The sequence below is a fragment of the Ochotona curzoniae genome, unplaced genomic scaffold, assembly GCF_017591425.1.
Source record: "Ochotona curzoniae isolate NIBS_2020 unplaced genomic scaffold, NIBS_Ocur_1.0 scaffold_3890, whole genome shotgun sequence".
NCBI lineage: Eukaryota > Metazoa > Chordata > Mammalia > Lagomorpha > Ochotonidae > Ochotona > Ochotona curzoniae.
The window spans coordinates 700790-727273 of record NW_024467115.1 but is presented as its reverse complement, the minus strand read 5'-3'; the positions used below and the strand labels follow the sequence as shown (position 1 = coordinate 727273).

General features: G+C 41.9%; 1 protein-coding gene across 1 annotated transcript; it reads right to left on the bottom strand.

Moving 5' to 3' along the window:
- Positions 1 to 3470: 3470 nt before the first annotated feature.
- On the bottom strand, positions 3471 to 25626 carry LOC121146215 (nephrocan-like). Its single transcript, XM_040965576.1, has 3 exons — positions 25334 to 25626; positions 12509 to 13410; positions 3471 to 3918 (listed from the first exon to the last, which is right to left on the bottom strand). The coding sequence occupies exons 1-3, from the start codon at positions 25547 to 25549 to the stop codon at positions 3471 to 3473; spliced, it is 1566 nt and encodes a 521-aa protein (XP_040821510.1). The 5' UTR covers positions 25550 to 25626.
- Positions 25627 to 26484: the final 858 nt, after the last annotated feature.

Sequence of the window (26484 nt, the reverse complement as noted above, 5' to 3'; positions counted from 1 at the left end):
GGCCCTGGTTAATGACAAATTTGTCCTACCTATAACAGTGTCCCTGTGTAATTACTCTTTCTTTTTTCTTTTCTTTTCTTTTTTTCTTCCTTCCTTTTTTCTTTCTCTTTCTTTCTTTTCTTTCTCCTTTCCTTCCTTCCTTCCTTCCTCCCTCCTCCTCCTTTTCTTTCTTTCTTTTTTCTTTTCTTATAAGCAGGATAAAAATAACATCTACAAAAACCCAAAAGTCAGATAACAGGGACAGTGGGGAACTCAGGCTGGGACATGCTAACCCAGCCCCTAAATGCAGGAATGGAGATTGTCTGGAAACAGCTCTGGAGACATATTGGAGTATGATCAGTTAAGGACATATTTGATGGGGAAGGAATGGCTTCTAGGATCTTCCACAAGCAGGCCACTGTACTTGCAGGTAGGCAATGGAGCTGATTCAAAGTGGTTTAGAGTGGGCAAACAGAACATATCTGTTTCAGGCCAAAATACCCACCCCATATGGGAAACCTGGGCTGGGCTAAATAGCATCACCTGCTGCCCACTGGTGCTCACAAAAGCTGCAGCTGAGTGACATTTTTGGCTGGACTAGGCCACATAACTGCCCATGAGTGTCAGAGCAGGGGATGGTCATGTCAGACTGAGCTGTAGCATCCACCAAAATGTAAAACAATGAGATCTGGGGGGTGATTCTGTAGGGAAATTGTAGGCTTGCCTTTGTGTTACAGAAGTAACCTTTGATTTATGCAGAGAGCTGGGGCAGTGGTGGGCTGAGCCAGGTGGGACCAAAGAACTCATTTGACAGGAACCTACCTGACACTAGTGGAGGCTGGGGCTGGGAGAAGGCTGGGTGGGGCCAGGGTGTAGCACCTGCCACTGCATGCAAGGGCTGGAACTAAGGGCAGACCATGCCAAGCAAGGCCACTAGCACACATGAGATCTATGGCTGCGAGCAGGTTTGGTAGGGAAATGTGGGGGAACTCCCCTATTAGTCTGCAGCTCCCTCTAAGGAGCATGGGAGTCAGGGTCGGTGGTAGATCAGGCCAGGCAAGTCTAAAGCACTTGTCAGCATTTGTGAGGACCTGGTCTGGGGACAGGCTGGATTGGGTCAAGCCTTAGTATTCGTCAGCAAACATGAAAGCCAGAACAGGTTGTGGGCAGCACCTGGCTGATCTAGGCTGCAATATCTGCAAGAGAGAGCTGAGATTGCATGTGGACAATGCTAGACTGGGCCAAAGCACCTACTAGTATCACAAGACCCAGGGCTGAGAACAGACCTGGTAGGGGAACTCTGGGGAATCCCTTGTTGACTGCAGCTCCCACTGGTGAGTGTAAGACTGTGGGTAAACCAGGCTGGGAAGGCTACAGCACCTGTTGGCATGTGTGTGGGCTGGGTCTGGGGGTGGGCCAAACTGGGTTGGGCTCCAGCATATAGTGGTGCTTGTGAGAGCTGGTGCTGCTAGGCTGCACCTATCACTGGTGAACACAAGAACCAGGACTGGGGGCGAGTCAGGCTGGACAAAGCAGTGGTACCTGTTGGCAAACATGAGGGTTGGGTCTAGGAGCAGATCAGACTGAGCTATGCTGCAGCAATTGTGGGTATGCATGAGTGCTGGATGGGATGTGGGTTGGACTGGGTTAGGATGCAGCAGAGGCTGGCATGTGCAACAACTGGGGTTGGGGATGGGTCTTATGGGATTTTTAAGGGGTTACCCTGAATAGGTTGTGACATTTGTTGATACGCATGAGGATTGTGCTGTGCTAGGCTGGGCCATGCACCTGTCAATTCATGTGAACTATAAAGCTGAGGCAGAACTGACCAGGCAGGTGTATCCACTAGTATGTGCACTGGCTGGTGCAGGTGACAGATCAAACCTAACCCTGCACTGAGAAGGCTGCAGATGGGTGCATGTATGAGTCAAGTCTGAGGTCACTCCAGGTAAGGTTGCTTGGGAGACTCCCCAACTAGATTGCTGGACTCAGAACATCACAAGATATGTGATCTGACCTTGGAGTGCATGTATCAAGACTGAGTCTTCTCAGTTGCCGATGCCTATGCAGTAGAACAGCATGCCCAGATGCATGAGGGGGCCATGATAGCCAGCTCATTTAAGCCAGCAGAGGATGTCATGTGTCTGGTCAGAGCATAAAAAGCAGAACAGGTTGGACTACTCTCCTGGCCAAGCTTTGCAACAAATGTCTGGGTTTATGGATGCACTAAGGTAGACTTAGTCATCCAATAGACCTTGGAAAGATTTTTCTCAACTCTGCTGCAACAAAGCTGACAATGTCTCAGAACTATCAAAACCACTCAAGTGAAACCCTCGGAACCTTTTTCTCCACACTGGGGTCTCTAAGGCATCATCAAGTGACTTTTCTATCCTCAGGTATGAATGTAGTTTGATAGTTAGGGGTGGTCCCCTCCCTCGTCCTTTCTCTCACCCCCAGCAGACCAGAGAATAAAATGAAGAAGCAGAAACATTTGTCATTCCCACCTTCCTCCATACCTGACCCTCCTCACCCTAATTAGAGGTCCACATGGGCATACATCCCTCCCAACTATGTAAACAATACTAAAAATGAAAGAGAAAAAAAGTGTATTTATAAGCAAACTGATGTTAAAAATGTATTGATAAAAAAAAATTATTCTTTAGCCCTTCCTGTAGCTCCAGATAGGCAACTGTCCAAGTGTTACAGTGGAGGCACTGTAGGGGCTATGGCTAACTCTGGAAAGTCAATGTAATTCAAGCATAACTTTTCAAGAAGGGCAAAGTAGGGTCATCACTGGTTTTAAAGGGACCAATTTACACTCTTACAGATTGTCAAACAGGACTTTCATCCTTAGCCAAGGGGCATACATGTGACTCAAGTTGAGCCCTCTGAAGTTGTGACCCTGCAAAGGAGGGGAGCACTCACTGAGATGTTTCATTCTGCAGAGAGAGAAACGTTTGAAGGAGACCAAGGGGCTCTCCTTTCTGAGTTCCAGCTGCAGGGGCCTGGAGCACTTTCTTGTCCCTATCCTTTCCAGTTTGTCCTTTGATTCTATAAACGATTCCAACTCCTTCCAAGAAGTTTTTCTTGTGATTAAGTCAGCTGGTCAGTGTTCTCTGCTTGCAGCAGAAAGGCTATAGAACAAGCTTCTGGCACCAGGTCCAGGTACAAAAAAATGGCCTTCTGCTTATTTGATGAAATGAATTATTCTTCTTGTAGAAAGCTAGCCATATGGCGATTTTATTTTACATTACCATTTGTTTAGGTGTTATTACAACATACAAATTGCTTTTGAAAAAAAAAATCCTACTTTGCCTTACCATTGTTCCTTTCTACTTTTCTCCCTCACCTTTGCATTCACAAAACACAAAAACAACAAAATCCTAAAACACTTAAAAAAGACAGCCTAGCATTTATAAACTTGTAGTATAAATTCTGCTTACAAGACTGACTATTAGAACATGCTTTCTAACAGTAAACAAAGCTCATGTTTAATCGATTTCATAATCTTCATCATCGTCATCTATGTTGATTATGATGCTGGAGGGGTCTTCAGCTTTCGGTTCCTCTCTGCCGCCTTGGCCTTTCTCTGCCAGGTGTAAGTAAGACTCACATTCCCTCATGATTCTGACAGATGACATCCAGCTCTCCCCTTGTCGTTCAGCTGGGGCCACGCACTGTCCTCCCCTCACATCTGTGCCCTTGGCCTTCAGGACCTCCCTGGCTCTTAGGAGACTGCAGGTGCAATTCCAAGGATTTCCATCCAGGTACAGGTGCCTGAGGCGAGGCAGACTCTCCAATGCTTTGTGGTCTAGGGCGGAGATCTTATTGTTTCTCAGGTTTAGTACTTGAAGGAGCTTGAGATCCCTGAGCTCTGGCTCAGCAATATCCTGGATGGCATTGCCTTTTAGGTCCAGCCTGGCTAAGGTCCCCGGGAGCCTGAAAAGCAAGGAGGAGGTAGTGAGAGGAAGCCCTGGCCATCACGCCACAACCACCAGGCTCACAGTGAACAGCACCTACCTCTTCTGCACAGTTCTGTCTCAAGCTGCAAAACATGCTTTAGTATCCAACCCTCTAACTTTTGGGGATCTGTTTCATAGAATCCTTCAAACAAATGAGTAAAGAAAGGCATTAAGCTTCCAAGTTTTAGGCTTGGGAAAGGTTTTAATTTAACATCAGGAGAGGTAAAAGTTAAAAATGAAAGAGTAGTCTTTAGGACAATAAAAGGCAATACAATGAAATGGAAGTTTAATGCATCAAATTTGAACAGGGTTTGGTTTTATAATTTTTGACAATATAGCTGGGAGTGTGGTAAGAATTACTGGTGAGGGGCTGGTGCAGTGTTATAGTGGGTTAAGATGTCACCTACAGTACTGATATTCTATATGGGCACCTTGTACAGATAACCAGCCCAAGTCCTGGCTGCTCCACTTCCAATTCAGCTCCCTGCGTATGCACCTGGGAAAGCAGTAGAGGATGGCCAAAGTGCATGGGCCTCTGCACTCATGTGGGGGACCTGGAAGAAGCTCCTGGCTTCAGCCTGTCTCAGCCCTGGCTCTTGTGACCATTTATGAAGTAAAGCAGCAGATGGAAGATCTCTGTCTCTCCCTCTCTTTCTTTCTTTGTCTGGTACTCTGATTTTCCAATAAATAAATAAAACAAATCTTTAAAAAATGATATGACTAATGTCATAAACTAATTTGTAAACTCTGAGATAATAAATTATTATAGTATTATAAAAATAAAAATATGAATCCTATGAAAAAGATTTTCTATGACTCAAAAATCCAGAAGCTATAAACGCTTTGTTAAAAAGATTTATTTATTTTCATTACAAAGTCAGATATACAGAGAGGAAAGGCAGAGAGGAAGATCCTCTGTCTGATGGTTCACTCCTGAAGTGATCGCAACAACCGGAGCTGAGCCAATCCAAAGCCAGGAGCCAAGAACCTTCTCCAGGTCTCCCATGCTGGCGCAGGGTCCCAAAGCCTTGGACCATCCCTGACTGCTTTCCCAGGCCACAAGCAGGGAGCTGGATGGGAAGTGGAGCTGCTGGGATCAGAACCGGTGCCCACATGGGATCCCAGTGCGTTCAAGGCAAGGACTTTAGCCGCTAGGCCACCGTGCTGGGCCCATGAAGGTGTAAAAGCTTTATTACTTGACAATGGTAAAACTTCCAAAAATTGTGTTTGGCAAAATACTTATGCAAAGTCAAAATACAAATGGGGCTGGTGTGGTGGCATACCAAGCTAACCCTCCACCTGCAGTGCTGGTATCTCATATGGGTGCCACTCATGTCCTGGCTGCTTCACTTCCTGTCTGACTTCATCTTTGTATCTTGGGAAGGCAGCAGAAGACGGCTAGAGTCCTAGGGCCCCTGCATTCATGTGGGGGGTCTGGGGGAAGCCCTCACCTCCTGGCTTCAGATGGCCTCAGCTCCAGCTCTGTGGCCATTTATGTGAGTGAACAAGAGGACAGAAGGTCTCTCTCTCTCTCTCTCCCCCTCTGCCTCTCTCTTTCTCACTATAATGCTGTCTTTCAAATAAAGAAATAGGCCTTTTAAAAAATACAGATAACAAATTGAGAGGTGAGTATCTATGTCAGAGACAAAAAGTTAATCTCCTGATACTAAAAGAAATCTTCAGAAACTGATAGAAAAATTTAAAACAATGCATGAAACAGACTTCGATTCTATTCACAATAAATAAGTAAAAATTAAAAAAGTAAAAGTAAAAATTAAATAAGTAAATAAGTAAAAATTAAAACCACAGAGAGATGCACTTATCATCTACACAACAGATCAAAATCCTATGTCTTAGCAATACATATATATACTTTTAAAGATTCATTTACTTATTTTCAAGGCAGAGTAATAGGAAGAGACAGCTATGAGAAAGAACTTCCAATATTGGTTCACTCCCCTCATACAGAAGTACACAATGGGGCCCGGCACGGTGGCCTAGTGGCTAAAGTCCTCGCTTTGAATGTGCCAGGATCTCATATGGGCGCAGGTTCTGATCCCGGCAGCTCCACTTCCCATCCAGCCCCCTGTTTGTGGCCTGGGAGGGCAGTTGAGGACGGCCCAAAGCCTTGGGACTGTGCACCCACATGGGAGACCTGGAAAAGCTCCAGGCTTCTGGCTTCGGATCAGCACAACTCCGGCCATTGCAGTCACTTTGGGAGTGAGTCAACAAATGGAAGATCTTCCTCTCTGTCTCTCCTCCTCTCTGTATATCTGACTTTACAATAAAAAATTAATACATCTTAAAAAAAAAAAGAAGCAGCAAAACCTTTTAATGTTAAATGGAAAAAAAATCAAGTGATTCCAAACATATAAAACAAATTTTGTGCTATCCTTAGACAAGGGCTCCAGATCAGTAAATATGAATGACTTTCATTTTTTAGCATGCTAAATTTCTTTGAATAATTATTATTTTATAGTAGAAAGAAAACAAGCTCTTTTTAAAATAAAGGATATGGATATCAGTTTGAAAATGGCATGCTTTGCCTATTAATAAAAAATGCAAAAGAATCACTACAAATATTACATTCTAATTAAAAATTGAAAAGAAAAACAAAAGGCAAGCAGACTAGACCATCTCACAGCCTCTTTCCCTGGCAAAACACAGAAAATATCCCAACGGGAAAACTGAAAAACCTTGTGATTAACAGCAACTTTGTAGTAAGTGCTTTTTTTTATGACACATGAGAAGTTGAAAGGACACAGAGGGAAAAAAGCCCTTTACACTGGAATTCCACTGGATGTTCCTCTCACGGGCGAATATGCAAGGCACATCTCAGCATCCTGTGGCACTGGCTAATGCAGTCCCAGTGATGTGACTGCTATAGGAAACAAGGAGGGCAAATAACAATAAGCACATTTCATGACAATTTGTTGCTTTTTTGTTATAGTATCATTTTTACATGAATTTTATTTCAAATATCCCCTACTTGTGAAGAATAGCATTGTGACTCAGGCTATGCCATTCACCAGTATGCAGCATTAGGTAAGTTAGTCTTAAAAGGTTCATTTACTTATTTTCATTTTATTTGAAAAGCAGAGAGACAGAGAGGAAAAGACCTTCAACCCACTGGTTTACTCCCTAAGTGCCCATAACTGCTGAGGGAAGGCCAGGCTAAAACCGACGCTACATTTGGGTCTCCCACATAGGTAACAGGGACCCAGATATTTAACTTATCTGCTTGCCTCCCAAGGGGCACAGTTGCGGGAAGCAGAGCTGGGACTCAAACCCAGGCATTCCAAATAGGGCACCGGTGTCACAAAGCAGCATGTTAAGTGCTAAGACAAAACCTGTCACAGCTTTAGCTGAGCAGGTCTGTTGCTTAAAGCTTCTGATTTTCTACCTCATAGGTGAAAGTGCTCAGCTCACAGAACCACAAAACAAAAATAAATAATGAAAAGGAGCAAGGCACACTTCTTTGCTTTTCTTTCTTTCTTTCTTTGTAGGATTTTTATTATTATTATTATTGTTGGAAAGGTGGATATACATAGAGGAGAAGAAATAGAGAGGAAGGTCTTCTGTCTGATGGTTCACTCCCCAAGTGAGTGCAAAGGCTGGAGCTGAGCCAATCCGAACCCAGGAGCCAGGAGCTCTTCTGGGTCTGCCATGTGGGTGCACGGTCCAAATGACTTGGGCCATCCTCAGGGAGGAGCTGCAGGGAGCTGGATGGGAAGCAGGGCTGCCAGGATTAGAACTGGTGACCATATGGGATTCTGGTGCATGCAAAGTGAGGACTTTAACCATTGCGCTATCATGCTGGGCCCTGTCTTTCTTTATTTCTGTCTTTCTTTATTTGTCTTTTCTATGGAGGGGTGGGGATGGGGCATGGTTTCTTTTAAACAAATACAATTATTTTGTTCTAGTCTGTATATCTAAAAATTGTCCCTATTGATAGGAGTGTTATCTGTTTTTGAATGGTTATTTACTTTCATCTTTTTGAAAAGCAGAAACACAGAGAGAGAGAGAGAGAAAGCATGATTTCCATCTCCTGATTCATTCTCCTTGTTATATCCAGAACAGCCAGGTCTGGGTCCGTACAAAGCCTGGGATTCTGTACAAAGAAGCTGGAATTCCACTGCGGTCTCTCAGGTGGGTGACAGAGGCCCAAGCCCTTAAGCCTTAACTTACCGCCTCCCAGGGGGCATTAGCAAGAAGCCGAATCAGAAGTAGAGTGGCTGGGATTTGAACTGGCATTCAGACATGGCATTGAATCATCTCAAGGTGTGGCTTGACCTGCTATGCCACTTTGCTTGTACCTTTCTTTGTTGTTTCTGTCAAAATTATAATCAAAATGATGCTGAAAAAAATCATTAATTATCCTGGTTTTGGGAAATGTTGGCAGCCACTTATTTTGAAATAATCTATCATTACAACTTGGGTTTATATGAAAACATAGCCCTGATCTGAAGACAAGCTGTATCTAGAAATGTTCTCCTATGTTTTTTTCTTTGAGGTCATTGCGTCCATCTTGCCAGTAGATGGCACTTCCATATAAGATAAAATGCTAAGTGACTGTGTGAGGCCGTAGAAGGCTAGTCTGGATTTGAATTATCCACAGGAATGGACAGCAAGACGATGTAACATATTTTATTTTTCTCACTGCACTAAAGATGAGTAAAATGTGGAACAGCAAATGATGAGGCCTAACTCAAGATTTTCTTTCGCTCTTTCTTTGTATGTGTGTGTGTCTATCCTTCTCTTTCTATAATTCTGACTTTTAAATAAACAAATAAATATTTTAAAAAAAGAGAGACAAAACAATATTCCAATCTTCAAATAATTGCTGTTTGGGGTATTAATTACAAATAAAAATTCATTCTTGATTTTAGTAAGCAGTTAGTAAATATTAGGTATTCGTTTTCTTTTTTAAGATTTACTATTTACTTTTTTATTTAAAAGCCAGAGTCACACATAGAAGTTAAACAGGGAGAGAGAAAGAGGCTTTTCCATCCACTGCTTAACTCTCCAAATGGCTACAATGGCCTGGCCCAGAGCCAGTAGCTTCTTCCAGGTTTCTCACATGAATGCAGGAGCCCAAGCACAGAGGCCATCTTGGACTGATTTTCCAGGTGCATTAGCAAGGAGCAGGACTGAAAGTCAGCCAGGCAGGACTCAAATTGGCACCCATATAGGATGCCTGCTTTACAGACAGAGGCTTACCTTACTATGCCACAATGCTAGCTGCTAAGTATTAGTCTTCTGTCTCAACAGCTGCATTGTGACAAATGTAGGTATTTGAATTTATGTGTATCTGAAACTATATAAATCAATTTCTTGATAAAATGTAGCATGGAATGACATGGTGCCAGAGAGGAATTCTGAAACACTATTTATAATAGGAGCGGGTTGCTTCTGTTTATTTATAGAAAATGGAACTTTACTGTGTAGATTTTAAGTATAAAATGAATATGCAATTAACAGACCTACTATTTAAATCTCATAAATCAAAATTTAGAATTCAAATGCAGAGAATAGGTATTACTTTGCTTTAAACTTTGATAAAAGGAAAACCACAGAGGACCTCTTATAGATTCTCACTTCGCAGTAAAAGAAGAGCTGCACAGTGAGATTGTGTTGGAGTATTTACTAATTACAAAAGGAACAGGCATTTGACCCAGCAGTTAAGATGCCTGCATCCTAGTCTGGCCCCCAGCTTCAGCTGCCTGCAAAAGTAGACCCTGGCACAAGGAATGCTGGCACAAATATTTAGACTCTCATGTTCCAGACTCCTGCTTTGGGCCACTGTGGACGTTTGGGGTTAAAGCAGCAAATAAGAGCACGACCCATTTTCTCTCCTTTTGTGTCACTCAACTTGTCAAAGGAATAAATACATTTTTAAAAATTAATGATGCCTCAGCTTAGTCCTCAGGCAGATTTCATTGGTATCGGTATGCTTTTTCTACTTGTCCAGATAATTCTAATATGAAGACAAATTTGAGAGCTGTGGCTATGATTACATTTTATACTCCATGGGGTAAATGCATTATGGTCTCTGCAGTCACTTATAAAAGCACAAATATCCAGAAAGAGTAAAAATTAAGCCACCTTTTCACTCATTAAACTTAGTAGAATTCCTAACCAAATGATTCCTAAAAGTCATCCAAATAGAAAAATCCACCAGGTCCACAGCTGCGCCTATGGCTGCCACAGCCTACGGTGACCTCCACAGCTGTGCTGTCACAGCCCATGGTCACTTCTACAGCTGCGTCTATGACTGCCACAGCCCACGGTCATGTCCACAGCTGTGCCTATGGTTGCCACAGCCCACGGTCACTTCCACAGCTGTACCCATGGTTGCCACAGCCCACTGTCACTTCTACAGCTGCGTCTATGACTGCCACAGCCCACGGTCACTTCCACAGCTGTGCTGTCACTGCCCACGGTCACTTCCACAATTGTGCCTATGGCTGCCACAGTCCACGGTCACTTCCACAGCTGTGCCTATGGCTGCCACAGCCAATGGTCACATCCTTATTTGACAGGTACTCCCTAACCTGTTTTATGAGTTTTTTTTCCATACACGATTTTTTTTTTCTCCTTGGGGTAGGGCCACTTAGTAAAAGAAAATAAGGCCTGAGATGTATTTGGCAGAGAAATTATTTGAATAGCAGTAAAAGAATCCTGAGGCAGTGCAGGCTTGCTCTCATCTGAGAGCCCTAACTGGCTGTTCTGTCTAGAATACTTTTTTCTCCATAGCTTCATGACTAAGTCCTTAACCTCCTTTAACTCAGTTTACCTTTTTGTGAGTGTCACTATGCTTTCCATAATCAAAATCAGAGACTGTCACTCCATCATCTACCCTCCTGCCTGGTTTTCCTGCCCATCCTGATTGTAGCACCGAACTGCAGTCCACAAAGTTTGCTAAATGTTCTGTTTGTTGTCTGACTTTTCCTGCTAGAATTTAAGCTGTATAGAACAGAAAGTTTCATCTCCTTTATTACATTAATGAACCTCAAGTGCCCAGTGAAGTTCCTGGCACAGGGGAGTTACTCGTTGAGTTGAGTTCATGGTATGTCCATGGATATTACACTATAAGAAATTAATTCATTTCAAATTATTTAAATATTCCAACTTCAGTTGGAAAAAAAATCACTTTCTCATGTTTTGCATTGGCTACAATTGCCATACTAATGCAATAAAACACTTATTTTCCAACCAAGAGAAAAGGAACATACATACATATCAGCAAAAATTGTTCCTTTCTCTGATAAAAAGCCATAATAAATCATTAAAAAGCCACAATAAAAGCCATCATAATAATTATTTTTGTTTTCAACAAAGTGCTGAAAGAAAAAGGTTCTACCCTTATAATAATAGTGTCTTTTTTAAAGAGAATGGTAATGCCTGATTCTTCTATTCATTTTACTTATCTACTTTAAAATGTAGAACATGGAGCCCGTTGTGGGGTAGTGTAGTGCCTAATGTTTTAGCCTTTCATATGCTGGGATCCCATGTGGGCGCCGGTTCTAATCCCAGCAGCTCCGCTTCCCATTCAGCTCCCTGCTTGTGGCCTGGGAAAGCAGTCAAGGATGGCCCAAAGCCTTGGGACCCTGCACCCATGTGGGAGACCCGGAGGAGGTTCCTGGCTCCTGGCTTCAGATCAGCACAGCACCGGCCGTTATGGCCACTTGGGGAATGAATCATTGGATAGAAGATCTTCCTCCCTGCCTCTCCTCCTCTCTGTATATCTGACTTTGTAATAAAAATAAATGAATCTTTTTAAAAATGCAGAACATGAAATACAGTTTAATAGGATTAATTAATATAAGCATTACATTAGTTATAGATTATGAGCAGCTAGGTTGAACAAGCACAGAGGGTTTGGCATTGTAAGAGAGAGATATATGAATAAATAAATAGCGTGAGGGTTGTGTGTGTGTGTGAGAGAGAGAGAAACCAAATGGAAAGCAAAAACAAAAGGTGAGACAGACACAGATGGAGCCACCTGTTCATGCACATTGGCAGGCAGAGAAAAAAGCCAGGTCAGTGGAAGTCGTTTTAAAGGTTACAGCACCAAGGGGAAGCTGAGGCGTCCCAATAAATAGTAATTCAAAATAAATATATTACATTGTAAAATTTTATTTTCCCTCATTAGTACTACTACTTTAGTGCTCTAAAAAAAATATCATTATACCATTATACCATTATACCATCCCCTCAGCCATTTTCCCCCTGCTGGCCTTATTTTGCCAGTGGCTAGTGTGCCTATTGGTTATCTGGGCCATATACTTTGGTCACACTTTTAAAAGTATCTTCTATTATGTTTATTCACATAAACACAACCTGTTGGTGTCTTTCCTCATAGACAAAATAAATTAAGCGAATACAATATTCAATGTAACGGCTGGAGTTTCCAGATCTTTGTTGAATACCTCTACCCTTAAACCCTAGTCTGACTTTGATCAGATCATTGATGCTTGTTGGAGGATTCTTGCTTGTATAATAAGCTGAATTGTCCCAGACCTCAGAAACAGTTCGAGCTAATCACAGTTAGAATGCTCACTCACCTCAGAGGAATGGACAGCAGCAGGTTCTGCTCCAGGGCGAGGCTGGAGAGCCGGGAGCATCCCTGAAGCGCTCCAGATTCAAACACACTGACAACGTTGTTGTCCAGAAACAAGTGTTTCAGGTCGCGCAGGTCCTGGAAGTCTTGGGCTCTGACTTTCTGAATCAGATTATTGCTGCAATCAAGTTTTTGTAGGCTTGCTGGCAGCCCGAAGGGCAACATTTGAAGCTGGTTTTGGTACAACTCAAGAGTAATTAAATTAGCAAGGAGCTGTGCCCCATTGACGGAAGAGAGTGAGTTTTCTGAGAGGTAAAGATGGAAAAGGTTCCCTAACTGTTTCAAATCCTGAAACCTGACTACTTTGAGCTGGTTTCTCTCCATCTTCAACAATCGCAAAGATTTGGGTAGGTTGACAGGAATTCTAGCGAGGAAATTACCACTGAAACTGAGATACTGCAGTCTCTGCAGGGATGTGAAAAAGTTGTTTGGGATGAGATGCAGTTGATTGTTTTCCAGGCTTAGTTGTCTCAGGTGGGGCAGTGGCAAGGGTCCAGCCACAGACTGCACATGGTTGCTGTCCACCATCAAGCTCTGCAAACTGACCAGCGAGGCTAGCGCGCTGGGGGAGAGGGAGGAGAGCAGGTTGTTTTTTAGTTCAAGGATTCTCAATTTCTTTAGCCCTTCAAAATCTGATGCATGTAGGACATTTATGGAATTGTCATTTAGTTTTAACACTTCAAGTGTGGCTGGGAGAGCACTGGGGACCCGTTGTAACTTATTTTTCCAGAGTTCTAAGCTCTTCAGTGTATTCAGAATTTTGAAGGTTCCATTTTCTACTGACTCTGTTCCACTGGCCAGCAAAATAAAGTCTTCGATAGCCAGCATCTCAGTGAAGTTCGATAGCTACAGAAGTGTGGTGCAGAGTAGGAGAGAAGAGCAAAAGGTTAAAACTGGTGAAAAAGAAATACTATACATACATGAACTTTATAATGGAGACTAGCATATCAGGAAGTAAAGATACGTTGCAGTATGCATCTCTACTCTTGAATAAAAGGGATCTCCTAATGAAACAGTGAAATATAACCTGACAGGGGCTGGTACCGTGACTCAATAGAATAATTCTCCATCTTCAAGTGCTGGCATTCCATGTGGGTGGCAGTTCATGCCCTGGCTGCATCACTTCACATCCAGCTACCTGCTTATGACCTGGGAAAGCAGCACACGTGGGAGACCCAGAAGAAGCTCCTGGCTCCTGGCTTTGAATTGGCTCAGCGATGGCTGCTACAGCCATTTGAGGAGTGAAACAGGATAGAAGATCTTTCCATCTTTCCTTCTCTCTGTGGATCTGCCTTTCTAATAAAAATAAATAAATCTTCAGAAAATACATAATTTGACAATATGATACTAGATTTTCTATCTTTGCCGAGACCTATAATGCCATGATACACTTAAATAGAAGAATGTTAAACTTGTAACTAAAGAACTATACTACAGTGATAATATGTGGGGAAATGGGAGGAGGGAAAATAAGAAGAGAGACAGGGAAGGGAGGGGAGAATCCCTTTACCTAAAAAAACTGTCAAGGAAAACAGAAAGAAACAGAAGAAATACTATATATGTTATCCTTACAACACTAAATGCACAGTAGATTTCCCTTCAGATTTTGTTTAAAATTATATTTTAGAAAAGGGTTGAAACTTAGGTTCTAAGTAACATCAGTATAAAATGTGAACAATATTATAAAAACTTTATTGCACTATTGGTAGATATTTAATGCTGGCCAACGTCTGAATATTCTCTGACCTACAAAATTCACTACTAGGCAAAAGTGCATGATAATTCAAGCACTGGAGTGTTCTTCATTGCATCACCTTTGAATAGCAAAAAATGTGAACAATTTGGAAATTTTCCACCAAACTATTAACAGTTGCTAACTCTTGAAGATAAAAGGGATTTTCCAGTATGCATCTATCATTTGCATTGTTTGAATGTTTTAATTTAAATTTTTTGTTAAAGTTTTTGCCTGTAGGGGAAAAAAGCATTACAAGATTTTAAATGTCCTAGATTCTGCTATTACTAGAATGCATTTACCTGGGAAAATTTTTCAACTAAATTAAATGATCTACCCACTCAGCATCCCAGATTTGTTCTGCACCAATAAAGTTTCATAAAGCAAGAAATGTACACCTGTTCCCTCCATTGCTGTAGTTCATTCATGCATAAACTCCAGACCTAACACCAGTCCACTCCTAGAAATCAGGTAATTAACTAATCTAATATACTTTGTCCTTTACAAGCTCCTCGTCCCTCCACACTATTAGCCTTCTAGTTTGACATTGTCTTTTTTCAACAATGTAATCATCTGTATTCGAATCTAGCAATAAGGTTATGTTAAGGCAAAAAGAAGTGTTCATGTTTTCTTAAGCATGATAAATGTTCTCAAGTTTTTCAAACTGCATTAGAATCCCATTCACTGGGGCCACTGCTGCATTGTGGTGTGCAAGTCAGACTGCACCCTGCAATACTAACATCAAATTGGTGCCTGTTTGAATGCCAGCTGCTCCATTTCCAGTATAGCTCTCTGCCTGAGAAAACAGAAGATGTCCACATGCTTGGACCCCTACAGAATGCTTGGGTCCTTACACTGCTGTGCAAGACCTGGATGGAGTTCCAGTTCTGAACAAGCCCAGGCCACTGAGACCACCTGGGGAGTGAACCAGAGGGTGGGACCTATACCTCTGTATATGTCTCTATTACTGCCTTTCAGATAAAATATCCATAAGAAATAAAAGGAATTGTATTAAGCTGGAATTCTTAGCATGGAATTTTACTGCTTATGATTTCTGAATATTTAATATGCAGTTAACTCCTTTAACAACACATATTTATAAGTATAGTAATAACATCTTCAAAGCAAGTTAACTTTGCATCATGTACTTGTTATAGGTACTTTTATTTTAGTAGGATATATGTTTTTTTAACTAATAGCTCATGTTTTTATTTGAAAGTCAAAGGCAGTGGAAAACACAAAAAGATAAATAAGAAACAGATAATTCTTCTATCTGCTGGTTCACTCCCCAAATGCCTGCAACAGTGAGAGATGCGAAATGCCAAAGCCATGAGTCCAGAATTCAATATGTGTCTTGCCTGCAAGAGGCAGGAACCCAAGTCTTTGAGCCACTACTTCCTGCCTCCCAGGGTATGCATTAGGCAGAAGCCAGTCTTGGAAAGCAGAGGAGAGGAACTGGAACCAGGCATCACAGCATGAGATAGGAGTGTCCCGGGCAACATCAGCTGCTGCATCAAAAGTCCACCCCACATTATGGTGTATTCTAAAGCATCTTCTGATTTGTTATTCTATTAGAAGGATCCCAAGTTAAAATTCCCAGAAGTGGATGTTTTAAATTTAATAGTTTTGGCAGCTGCCTTGGGTTATATATTTAGTACTACATTCAATATTTTCTTATAATGATTAATTTGTTGGATTGATAAGTTCCAGACCCAACAAGGATAGCAATTGTATTCTTGCATTTGTTGAACATTTAAAAGTGCCAAGTACTTTCTTATAAATTATTATCAATCTTCCAATAACCCTACATATTTGATATTATCAAGACTTCCAATAAGGAAATTATTAACTAGAAGTATAGTAGTTAAAAATGATGATCTATTGGACTCTAAATTCCTTTTTTTCCCCTCAGGTATATTATATCCTAATGCATTTGGCATACAACTATTTCTAAAAAAAAAAAATCACAAAATAAGGTAGAGATGTTAAAGTTATTTACTTCAATTCTCCCATTTCAGAGATAAAGAATTTCAAGCTAAAAAAAAAAAAGAGAGAGAGAGAGAAAAAAAAAAAGATCTGCCCAAGATTCTGTATTCTTCAACATAATTCAACATATGCTCCATCATGAAGTGCCCATTTCTAGGCTTAGCTTTTGTCTAGTCAGAAATGGCCTTCAACATAGTGGATGGCAGTGTGGGCATAAAGCACAGCCCATATGGATGGGGAATTGTGTCCCAGCTTCTGCGCTCTGATCCAGCTCCCGGCTAATGGCCAAGGAAAAACAATGAGATCTGGTCCAAGTAATTGGGTCCCTCCTACCCATGTGGCAGATGCAGAAGAAGCTCCAGGTTTCTGGCTGGCCCACCTCCAGCCACTAAGACCATCTGGGGAGTGAACCAGAGGATGAAAGGTCTCCGTGTCTACTTTTCCTTCTGTAACTCTGACTTTCAAATAAATAAATCTTTCTTCAAAAGGGAAAGAAATGATCCTATACATAGATATTCACTCTCTGGTTGTCAAAGGAATTTGTTGTTATTAATACTTCAGTTGGATCTGAGTAACAACCAACCCTACAGGATTGCTCTGTGTAGCATATCTAGGACTAAATAAAGTGTAGTGTTTGAGTGTCAGTGTAGGGACGGGTGGGGGGCAAAGATCATGATGGTTGAATATAGAAGGTCTGCATCTCAGCTGGGAAGAAGCTTCAGAACAGTTTCCAAAAGACTGTGGACAAGCTTCCATAAAGGAGTTATGGAAGCTACAAACCACATGGAGATTCTGAAAACCAGAAGGAGAAACAAAACATGTTGCTATGACGTTGTACACTGAAAACCCTCAGCAATTCTCTAAAGAGTTGTTAGAACTAATATGCCAATTTAGCAAAGTGTAACCCACAAAACCAACATAAACAAAATACTAATATGGTTGGTTATACACTAAGAATGATGTCTCAAGGGTCCAGCACTGTGGCCTAGCAGCTAAAGTCCTCGCCTTGAACGCACCAGGATCCCCTATGGGTACCAGTTCTAATCCTGGCAGCCCCGCTTGCCATCCAGCTCCCTGCTTGTGGCCTGGGAAAGCAGTTGATGATGGCCCAAAGCCTTGAGATCCTGCACTCACATGGGAGACGCGGAAGAGCTCCTGGCTCCTGGCTTCAGATTGACACAGTTCCAGCTATTGTAGTCACTTTGGGAGTGAATTGTCAGATGGAAGATATTTCTCTCTGTCTCTCCTCCTCTATATATATCTGACTTTGCAATAGAAATAAATAAATCTTAAAAAAAAAAGAGAGAGAGAGAAAGAATGATGATGTCTCAGCATGTGGTTCAGGCCTGGGTGTTGGTCAAGCCAGGCAAGGTTGCACCACCCTTTGGCAAGTGTGTGAATTGGTTCTGGAGGGGGTGGATCAGGCAGGCCCAGGCCAATTATAGCCCACTGGCATATTCAGGAGCTATGCTGGAGTGTGGGTCATGCCAGGCTAGGTAGGCTATTGCACCTACCAGTTTGCATGAACCAGGGATGCAAGCAGACTGAGCAGGGTCAGGTTTCAACACCTGCCAGCAAGAGTTGGGATTGGGGTGGGCTGAGACAGGACAGGCTGCAGCATCCAATGGCAAAGTCCAAGATGGGGATGGGTTATGCTAAACTGGGTCAGAGCAACCACTGGCACATGCAACATCTGTGGCTGGGAACAGGCCTTACTGGGGAGATAAGGGGGTGCCCCCTACTGGTGAGTGTGAAAGCCAGAATGGGGATGGCAATCTGGGCTGGAAATGACTGTAATCTCCCTCCGCATGGGTGTGGACTGGGTGTGGGGTGCACCAGACTGGCTAGACTCCAATACCCACTGGTGCTCATGACAGCCAGGGTGCATTTAGGATGGGCTGGGCTAGGTCTTGGCTCTTGCTGAGCCATGCAAGAGTTGTGTCTGGGGGTGAACCAGGTTTGGCTGGGCTGTAGCATCCAACAGTAAGAACTGGAATGGGTGTGGGCCAGTTGCGCAAGGCCATTGTTCCTGCCAGGATAGGAGGTGGACTAATTAGGGCTGGGCCAAGGACCCACCATTGTGTGTGAGATCTGCAAGTGGGAGAAGACCTGATGGAGGCGCTTGGGGAATTCTTATATCAGGAGGCAGTCCCTACAGATGGGTTCCAGATCCAAGACTGGGAGCAGCCCAGACCAAGCCAGGTTATGGTATCCACTGGCATACGTGTAGGTAAGGTCTGGGGCGACCAGGCTGGGCCAAGCCATAGCTCCTACCGACAGATGTGAGAGCAAGGACAGGGTGTGGGAAAGGCCAGGTCAGGCTACAATACCAGCTAGTTCACATTAGGACTGGGACTGGGGGCGGCCTGAGCTGGGCTAGGCTGCAGCATCCACCAGCATGAGCTAGAACTGGGAGTAGGCTGGGCAGGGCCAGGTTAAAGCACCCACCGGCAAATGCTGAAGTGAGGCAGGCCATGCCACACTAGACTAGAGCACTCTCCAGCTCACGTGAGATCAGGGGAAGAAGGATGCAAGCCAAGCAGGAGGGTTGCAGGGTTCTCCTGTTGGGCTACTGCTCCCACTGTCGAGAGTTTGAGCTGGGACTAGGGGCAGACCTGTCCTGACAAGGCTACAATGCCAGCTGACATGTTTGTGAGCCAGGTTATGGGGACAGCTAGGCTGGGATAACCAACTGTGCCCACTGGTGCATGTATAAGCAAGAGTAGGTACAGGCTACTTGGGCTTTGCTGCAGTATCAGCTGACAAGTGCTGGGACTGGGGGGAAATTCTGCCAAGCTAGACAGAAGAACCACTTGGAAAATGCAAGATCCAGGATGGGGAGTGGACCCAGTAGGGAAACTGTTGGCATCTCTCTGATGGCTGTAACTCTCTCACTGGTGAGTGTGAGAACCAGGGCTGGGGTCAGGCCTAGTGGAGGTTATTGTGGGTCACTCCAACTAGCCTGCAGTTCCCTCTGGTGTATGTAAGGGTCAAGTGTGTGGTAGGCTGGACTGCAGCATCCTTTGGATTGTGTAGGAGACAGAGCTAGGGACAGAACTAACCCAGCAATTACAATACCAGTGTATTTGTAAGCTGATGTGGTTGAAGAATTGGCCAGATCCTCTACTGGCAAGCACACATAAGAGTCAGTTCTGGAATTACTTCAGATACAGTTTCTTTGGAGATCCTCTCAACTGAACCACTGGACTTAGAACTCCAACCATGGGAAGAATCGCAGGACCTGTAGTCCGACTGTGGAGTGCATGTGTCAGCGCAAGGCCTCTTCAGTGGCTTAGATGGAGCAGTGGACGGTATGCCAAGATGCACATGGAGGATACAGCAGTTCTGCAGAGGACATCTGGTATCATAACAGAGGATGAAGGACAGAACAAATTGATCGACTACCCTATCAAGTGTTGGCAGCAAATATCTGGGTGAATGGAAACTCTAAGACAGACTGTATCAGCCAATAGATCTTAGAAGGATTTCCTCATCCCTGGAGTGGAGAGATCAACAGTATTTCAGAACTATCAAAGCCACCTATGCAGAACTCACAGAGCATGCTCCACACTGGGGACCCTGGGAAGACATTGGATAGCCGCTCCCCATCCTCAGGTACTGAGGTGGTTGGGAGGCTGCCTTAAAATCCATTTAGGTGAAAATGATATTTTTCACCTAAAACATTTATTATATTTCATCTTTATAAAGTCTTGTGCCCAGCATGCTAATTTCCTCTTCAGAAAGGGAAACCAGGGCTCAGCAAGTGAAATTCCATGTTCATGTACATCCTACTAGTAAGTAGAAAACTTGGGCTACCAACTCAAACTAACCTTAGTGTGAACTGCCCACATTTTAGTTGATTTTCAACATTTTAGCTGATATTTGTGGAACTGTCAACAGGACAGAAAAATTCTGCCACACTATGCTTTTATTTTCATGGCTTTCACAGGGCTGTGCTCAAGAACAGGGGAAAAGAGATGTCTTTAGCTTAGAGCTAACCTTGAGGCTGCTGATAGCCTTTTTTCAGTTGCTTAAAAAGCAAAACAAACAATGTGAAGTATAGCACAAGGTCACTTGGTTGGATGTCCCATGAAAGATTTTGATTCTGATTTCAAATTTGGAAAAGGCCTGTTCCAAGCAGTAGAGGGCCACATACCATTCTTGTGCTTATAGTTCTAATATACAGCAAAACTGTCACCCACAAAGTGATGGTTTCAGACCTATGAGAAGCAAATCAGCAAGGAGTCTGTAAGGCAATCTGAGCTTTAGGGCAACATTTGTCCACTAATAAATAGTTTTAAAATTTTAGAAAATATAAGTGTGGTCAAAGTATGATAATAAGTCATAATCTCCCCCATCCTACCTGATCCTAAATCCTGTTTATTATTATATTTCTTACCCTGGAAGAGTTTGAAGTAGCTTCTTGTCTTCCACCCTTACCATATCACAATGACTATTTCTCATTTGTCTATTTGTCTATTCTCATTTGTTCTCTGCCTTTAAGGAAAGCCTGTCACTTTGGCTTATAGTAATTCAAATGACAATAGAGAGGTGGACCTCATTCTGGCTTATATGGACAGACAGAACTAAACTGTACCTACATTCCTTAAAATAGGAGTGATTTGGATCACCCAGTGCTCTTTATGTCTTTCGAATCAACACAGTGACACAGTTCATCACCATTTGAGAGTAAAATATGAGTTGGTGCACAGCAATATAAAAGGATGGAGGACACTAAAGAATAAAGTTGGAATCCTTTCTCACATCCTACCCAACATTAACCTGAAATGAGTTGTAGACTAAATGCCAGAGTTAATAATATAAAACTATCAGAAGAAAATAGAAGTATTAATTTTCATAACCTTATGTTAGGTAAAGCTAAATATTTAAAGCACAAGAAAAAGAAAGAAAAAAAATAGGTAAATTGGACTCAATCAAATGAAAACTTCTGTGCATCAGAGGATATCATCCATAAAATAAAAAGCCACAGAATTGGAAAATTTTTTCTAAATTTTATATAAAAGTAGGCTTGTATGTGAAATATCCAAGAAAGTTACAATTATAAAAAAATAACCAATTTAAAAATGGGAAAAGGGATAGCATCCATTATTTCTCTAAAGACATATACATGGCCAGTAAACACATGAAAAGATGCTCAACATCATTAGCCACTGGAGAAATGCAAATCAAAACCACAGACACAGTGACAAACCACCCAACACTTACTACGACAGCTGTCATCATACAGAAAAAAGAAACAGCTAAGAAGAAGTGCTGTTGAGGATGTGCAGGAAGTGGAAACATCATGCATTGCTGTGGGAAAACAAACTGGTTCAGCCATTCTGAGAAACATGCAGGTAGGACCTAGCTATTGCCCAAGAGAAATAAAAACATACATCCACACAGACTGGTATATAAACGCTTATTGCAGCATAATTCAAGATAAAAAAGAGGAAACAACCCAAATGCTCATCAGCTAATGAATGAATAAACAAAATGCTGTGTGTGTGTATGTATAATACATATAGCTGACTATTATTCAGCCTTAAAAAGCAAGGAGATTCTGACATGAGCTATATAATATAGACAACTCTTAAGAAAATTTGGTTTAGTGCAGGCTGCTTTTGTGAGCCTTCTTAGATATGTCTAACACAGAAATCCAGTGGAAAGCTGGATAAATCTGAAACATGGAGAAAAGAGTAATTGGAGATGCAGTACTGGAGTATTATCTCAGACAGAAGGAGGTTATAGAAGGAAAATGTGTGTGGTAAGAGGAGGAATGACTGAAGACTGAGAATCCCAATAGAGAGGAGGGAATAACACACAACATAAAGAAATGCATGAAACAGCAGAAAAGATATGTCAAAAGGGATCAATGAAGACACAAAATAATTGGTATCACAGAAGGTAAGAGAGTGCAAATTTCACGAAAGCAGGAGTAACCAACTATATCTTAGAATGGGTTTTACACGTGTGGTATAGATAAAAATAGCAGTGAATTAAAAAAATAAATAGGAGGGCACGAATGGGAGATGGTAAAGCCTGCACTTTCACAGAGTTTGGAAATAAAAGTCCTCACTGCTTACAAATCCTGCTTCACGCTAATGTTCATCTTGAAGCCAGCAGATGATGACTCGTACTGGGTCCCTGCCACCCATGGAGGAGACCTGAATGAAGCTGAGGAAGGAGAGAGGACCTAGACTTGCTTTGGCCTAGTCCTCGCTTTTGTAGGCACTTGAAGAGAGAATCAACAAACGGAATCTCTCTGTGCCCCCCTGTATTTCAGCTTTTAAAAAATTTGAAGATAATTTAACTGTTATTGTAAGTAAAGGGTCACGGGTATAAGCTAAAGCTGGAAACTACTGAAGAAAATGCAGGTGAAAATGTAGAAGTATGGAGAATGGAGCAAAATCAGGGGAAAGTGAGAAAGGCTGAATCAAAGCCAGAAGCAGTCAGAGGGAGAGGCCTGACCTTGAATAGGAGGGACAGTTTTTCTTGGTCTAAAGGAAAGAGGTTACAAAAGTTAGTGCATAATGCAGATACCAGGAGGATCAAGTGCTGTCATGATTTGCCAGCTGCATGGGAAGCCAGCCATCAGTTAAGAATGAGGGAGGTAAGGGTTGCAGAGAGAATGAAGGAAGATCCTGACCCATAAAAAGGGTAAGGACACATTGGTGATGGTGAAGACCCAGCTGAGATTAGAAATGCTGATTATGTTTGATTATGATATGGCAAAGATATATAACTAAGATAGCTGAAGTAAGATAAAAAATCAAGATAGACATCTTTTTTATGATCTCAAGTATACATAATAAGATCTTGAACCAATCTTCCATGTGGACACTAATGCTGCACAAGAAGATGCAGGACTCAGCAAGATTGTAATTTAGTAAGGGAGGGACAAGACAGACAGAAGAACAAAGAACACACAATCTGATCTCATGAACCTCAGAGAAGTAGAAACCTTTATAGGCCAGAATGAACTCCTCTTATCCTGAGAGCAGGAGCGGTGACTTTTACCCCTTTGATCCTCAGCCTCTAACACAGCATTTACAGTCCCAAACGCAGATGCACTACATGAACAAATAATGTCAACATTTTAAAATGTGGTATCTGTATACATAACTATGTCTATTTTATATATTCAAAATATCTATAATTATATTACACCTGTATCTAACAGTTATTACTATTAATCTGAGGATCAGTTTTAAGGGATTTTTATATTAAACAACAGAAATTGAATGCACCAAACACAAGTTAAATGATAATTTAAAATCCAAACATTTTAAAAAGAGAGTTATTTTTGCTCAAAGCTTTTCATTTCCTAAGCAAAAGGACTGTGTCCTTTAGCAGTCTATTATCAACTGTCTTGTGTTAGAGATAATTAATTAGGTTAATAAGTTGGGGAAGCGACAATAGTACCTCACAATGAACATAAGCCAATTGAGTCACTCAACCATTGAATTTGGTGAGAGGTATAATTTCATCTTATTGCCTACAAAGGAGCAGCTTAGGATCAATATAGGCTGAGTTGACACTCCGGTTCACTAGGCATCTCAAGCACTCAGAGCAAATATTTAAGCACCTTCCCCTTTAGCCAGGTGTCTTGCCTGAATGCTTAGAGCGGACAGGGTGAGACTTGTTCCTAGGTTTTAGGCACTGCAGGGTTAGAAGGGGAAGGGAAACAGATGCAGAGCAGACAGCATGCACACTGAGCCTGGATCTGAAGAGCAAGCCAATGTCAAATCCTGTGTTTATGTGGCACGAATTTTGCTTAAACAAATGACAGGGAGATTCTCTGCATCCGGCACCATTATGTGCAGCCTCTCTGCACCTGGCTCCCAGAGAGGCCTTTCCTTATCTTAGGATTTAGATTTCATGAGGGAGAACAGTGGCTGTTAAAGGGATAATTAGAAAGCCTGAGAATTTTCCCTCTAAAAGAGAACTTTAATCATCTAATGCCATCTTTCCCATTTCATAATATTATTTTTTAACAGCTTAGATAAGATGACCTTATCTAATCACATCTTCAGTGAGAAAACTAGGATGAGATTGCTCAGCTTCATGATAACTTTCAAAGGATGAAACATAAAATCCTTCATGTTACAAATATCAGGCCAAACTATAATACTTCTTCTAGTGCTTACCAGATACGTGGGCATAAAAATAGCAGCACATGGAATGAGAACTGTAAGTAACTTACAAACACTCAGATATTTACTCTGTATAGTATCCAAAATAACATTGATAACTAGTTAGCATGAGGGTTTTGTATAAATTGTTCTGCTATATTGTTTTCATCTTGGCAGTCTTATGAAGTTCCAAATAGCATCTGCCATCCTAAAGCAAACATGAATCGATTTTTCTCATAAGATGACTTAGTCTTGGAGATACAAAGTAGCAGTGTGCTCTTTTGGTTAAGAAAGATCTACTTCTAAATGTGGATTTTTGGTGCACTGGTTAAGTCTCTAATTGGGACCCCCACATACCATGTCAAAGGGTCTAACTTGAGTTCTAGCTCTTTCATTTCTGATCCAGGCTCCTTTTAACTTACTTCCTGAGGAGGCCGCGGTTGATGGCTCAAGGAGTTGGGAACCTGCCAAATATTTGGGAAACAGATTGAGCTCCAGGCTCAACTTTGGCCTGACCAGCCCTGTCTGTTGAGGACAAGTGGAGAGTGAGTCAACAGATAGAAGACACCTCTATCTCTCTTGCTATCTATCAAACACGAGGAAAACAAGTTTTAAAACTTTCACAAAAAAAGATCTTTTAGTTTTCCTTTTGCCACAAAGTTTCAAATTTTAAAATGAAACTTGAAATATCATTAACTTTAGATTCTGATTTTTTCTCCCTACTGCTTCCCTTAAAAGAAACACTCAGTAGCATATAAACATTCTGGAGATACAAACATGCGAGTAGCTATTACAACTACTGTAAATCAGTAACTAGCATTTAAGTTAGGATTATTAAAGTCAAGTGTAACAGCCTCACACCCTAACCCTCACAAGATAAAACCCTCATGCCTCGTGGGTAGAGCGGCATAGTTACCTGGAGGTGCTCAATCTTGCTGTGACTGATGTAGAGCCTCTTGGTGCTGGGAGGAATGGCTGACGGCACCTCCGTTAGTCTGTAGCATTGTACCGACTGCATAGAGTCACAGCTGCATCTTCCAGGACAGCGAAGACTGGCTCCCTCACAAAGAGAGAGCACAGCCAGTAAAGCACAGAGCAGATGCATCTTCCCAAACAGGACTCTCAGGTACATGTCTCGCTCTTTATATCACCAAATCTGATCACAGAATCTTACGAATGTGTACTCAGTCAATGCAAGAAGACAGGAAAGAAAAAAATTCTCAGTTTGTCTGGGTTAAAATGCTGGCAATCATTACAAAGAGGAAGGGGCTTAAACATTGATAAGCTGCCTTAATATTTGTGAGTGAGCAAAACCTCATGTTATTTATGGCTTGGGAGGCTAATCTGCAAACACCTGTACTATCTGTGCTTTCCTTGTTTTGTTAAATGTGACACCGGGGAATTAGTGGGGAAAGACAAAGAGCTGATTTATAGTGGGCCATAAAGTGTTTGGATTTTCAGTGACCTTATATTAAAACCTTTTGTGCGGATTGAAGCTGGCAGGTGTTTTCTTCTCACATTCACTAGGAAGGGAAAATAGAGAGATTTTCTAATTGCCATTGTTGCGGTGATAACATTTTATTGCTGATGAGACAATGGGAGTTTACTGAAGAGACCTGAAAGAACAAATAATTTGTTCATGTATCACCTGATCCACTCACACATCATATTCAGAAAATATTAGTCATTAAAAAATACTGGTGTCTCAAATGGGAACAAAGCATTGAAATGGGTCAGTTATCTTCTGGTCGAAAGGGCCTGCAGCTTCTTCAGGGGAATTTGTCAGTGGTAAAATCTCACCCCAGGCCTGGGATGCTCCTTTCTGTTTCTGAACATCCCTGCTGAGCATCTTAAGCGAAGGCCTATTTAGAAGACTCCACAAGGGAAGAACTACATGTCCTCACATGCTGGCAGGCCTCCGCAGATTCCTCTAAAGAAAAGTCTTTTTAATCTTGAAAAGTTTCCCTCATCTTTTCTTATTTTCCTTTTCTTTGCTACAATTTTCTTTCAAAGACAGAAGTTACTTTGATTTAGTAATCAATTTGCTGTATTTCCAGAGTAAGGATT